This window comes from Rhinopithecus bieti, unplaced genomic scaffold (assembly GCF_001698545.2).
Source record: "Rhinopithecus bieti isolate Rb0 unplaced genomic scaffold, ASM169854v2 scaffold_36840, whole genome shotgun sequence".
Taxonomy (NCBI): domain Eukaryota; kingdom Metazoa; phylum Chordata; class Mammalia; order Primates; family Cercopithecidae; genus Rhinopithecus; species Rhinopithecus bieti.
Genome location: NW_016816502.1, coordinates 2,609,649 through 2,611,169, shown reverse-complemented (window position 1 = coordinate 2,611,169; position 1,521 = coordinate 2,609,649). Strand labels below are relative to the sequence as shown.

The window sequence follows — 1,521 nt, the reverse complement described above, 5'->3', positions numbered from 1 at the left end:
ATTATTATTATTATTATTATTATTATTATTATTATTATTTGAGGCAGAGTCTTGCTCTGTTGCCCAGGCTGGAGTGCAATGGTGCGATCTTGGCTCACTGCGACCTCCACCTCCTGGGTTCAAGAGATTATCCTGCCTCAGCCTCCCAAGTAGCTGGGATAACATGCGCCTGCCATCATGCCCGGCTAATTTTGTATTTTTTTTTTAGTAGACACGGGGTTTCACCATGTTGGTCAGACTGGTCTCAAACTCCTGATCTCATGTGATCCACCTGCCTTGGCCTCCCAAAGTTCTGGGATTACAGGTGTGAGGAAATTTTGTCTATTCAAAAATATATTCAAAGATCTCAAAATATTACCAGGCATACAGTAAATTTGAGTAAATGGATGAAAACATTAAATGGTTCTGTAATATCAAGTGGAGAATGATAGAAATAACACAACTTTCTTAGAGTAATTGCAATAAATAGAAAAAAAGTGTCTTCTCACCTCTACCTGGGTTGATGAGGAAATGCATATGCAGAAAAGAGTGATATAAAGATTCAAGGAAAAGTAAAACTTTGCCATCAGAACAAAGTAGGAGAAGATAAAAGAGGCGTTAATGTCCATGCCGACGGGCATGTATACCTGCTGAAGACTTAGTAAAATGTTTGCGAACTACCTCAGTGACAGAGATTTTTCAAAGCATTCACTTACCAGCACTTCCCAGGCACCAGCCTCCACCATGGATGTAAAACAACCCCCTTCTTAGTACTTCAGACTTTCTCTTTGGCACATATACTCGAACAAGAATGTTGTTGAATTGTGTCTCAGTCACAGTGACATTTTCATCTGAGGTTGGTGGGACTTCATAAAAGCTCCAGACAACCTGAAGAGAATCCATAATGTGGTGAAGTCCCAGCAGCTCCACAAATGTAACCTAAAATGAAATTCAAAACATCTTAAAATTCAAGTATCAAATGGTAAAGAGATCTATGGACTCACAGGTACACATTAACACTTAAGAAACTCAAATGGAATGAACTAAACTTTCATGCATGAATCTTGTTTGGTCCTTTTAAAAGAAACCAGAAATTCGAAGGTTATGCCTAGGGTGGTTCTTAAAAAAGAGGGAGTATACTGTGAAGGAAATAAAATATTTCATCCCAAAATATATCTCCTTGACATATTGCAAGGTGGCTTTTCAGAAGGGCTGGAAATACAAGAATAGCTGGAGAGCTTTTCTTTTGTGGAGATGATTTGCATCTGCAGAGAAAATCTGCGTTAATGCAGGCTTTCTCTGAGAGCCTTTATTTGTCCAGATCTAGGAAAAATCTACTGAGAATCTGACACCTTTAAAGGTCTGAAAGAAATTTTTACCATCTATTGTCTCTGAGGGCTGCTGCCTATGAGGATCCATGTACCTAACAAGACCACTTTCGCTAACCATGTCTCCTCTTCTCTTCTTCCCATAACCTGTCTTGCCACCATAACATTTTTTGGCCAAGCCATCATTCTTTCTGTAACCTCAAGATAGTAAAAA

The 1,521-nt window shown here is 38.9% G+C and overlaps 1 protein-coding gene across 1 annotated transcript in view; it reads right to left on the bottom strand.

Annotated features, from left to right (window-relative positions):
* The window catches only part of AADAC (arylacetamide deacetylase), a 16,685-nt gene that overhangs the window by 11,614 nt on the left and 3,550 nt on the right, over positions 1 to 1,521 (bottom strand). The window contains exon 2 of the mRNA XM_017854952.1: positions 696 to 918. Coding sequence (XP_017710441.1) covers positions 696 to 918 — 223 coding nt within the window. The remainder of the gene's footprint in view (positions 1 to 695; positions 919 to 1,521) is intronic.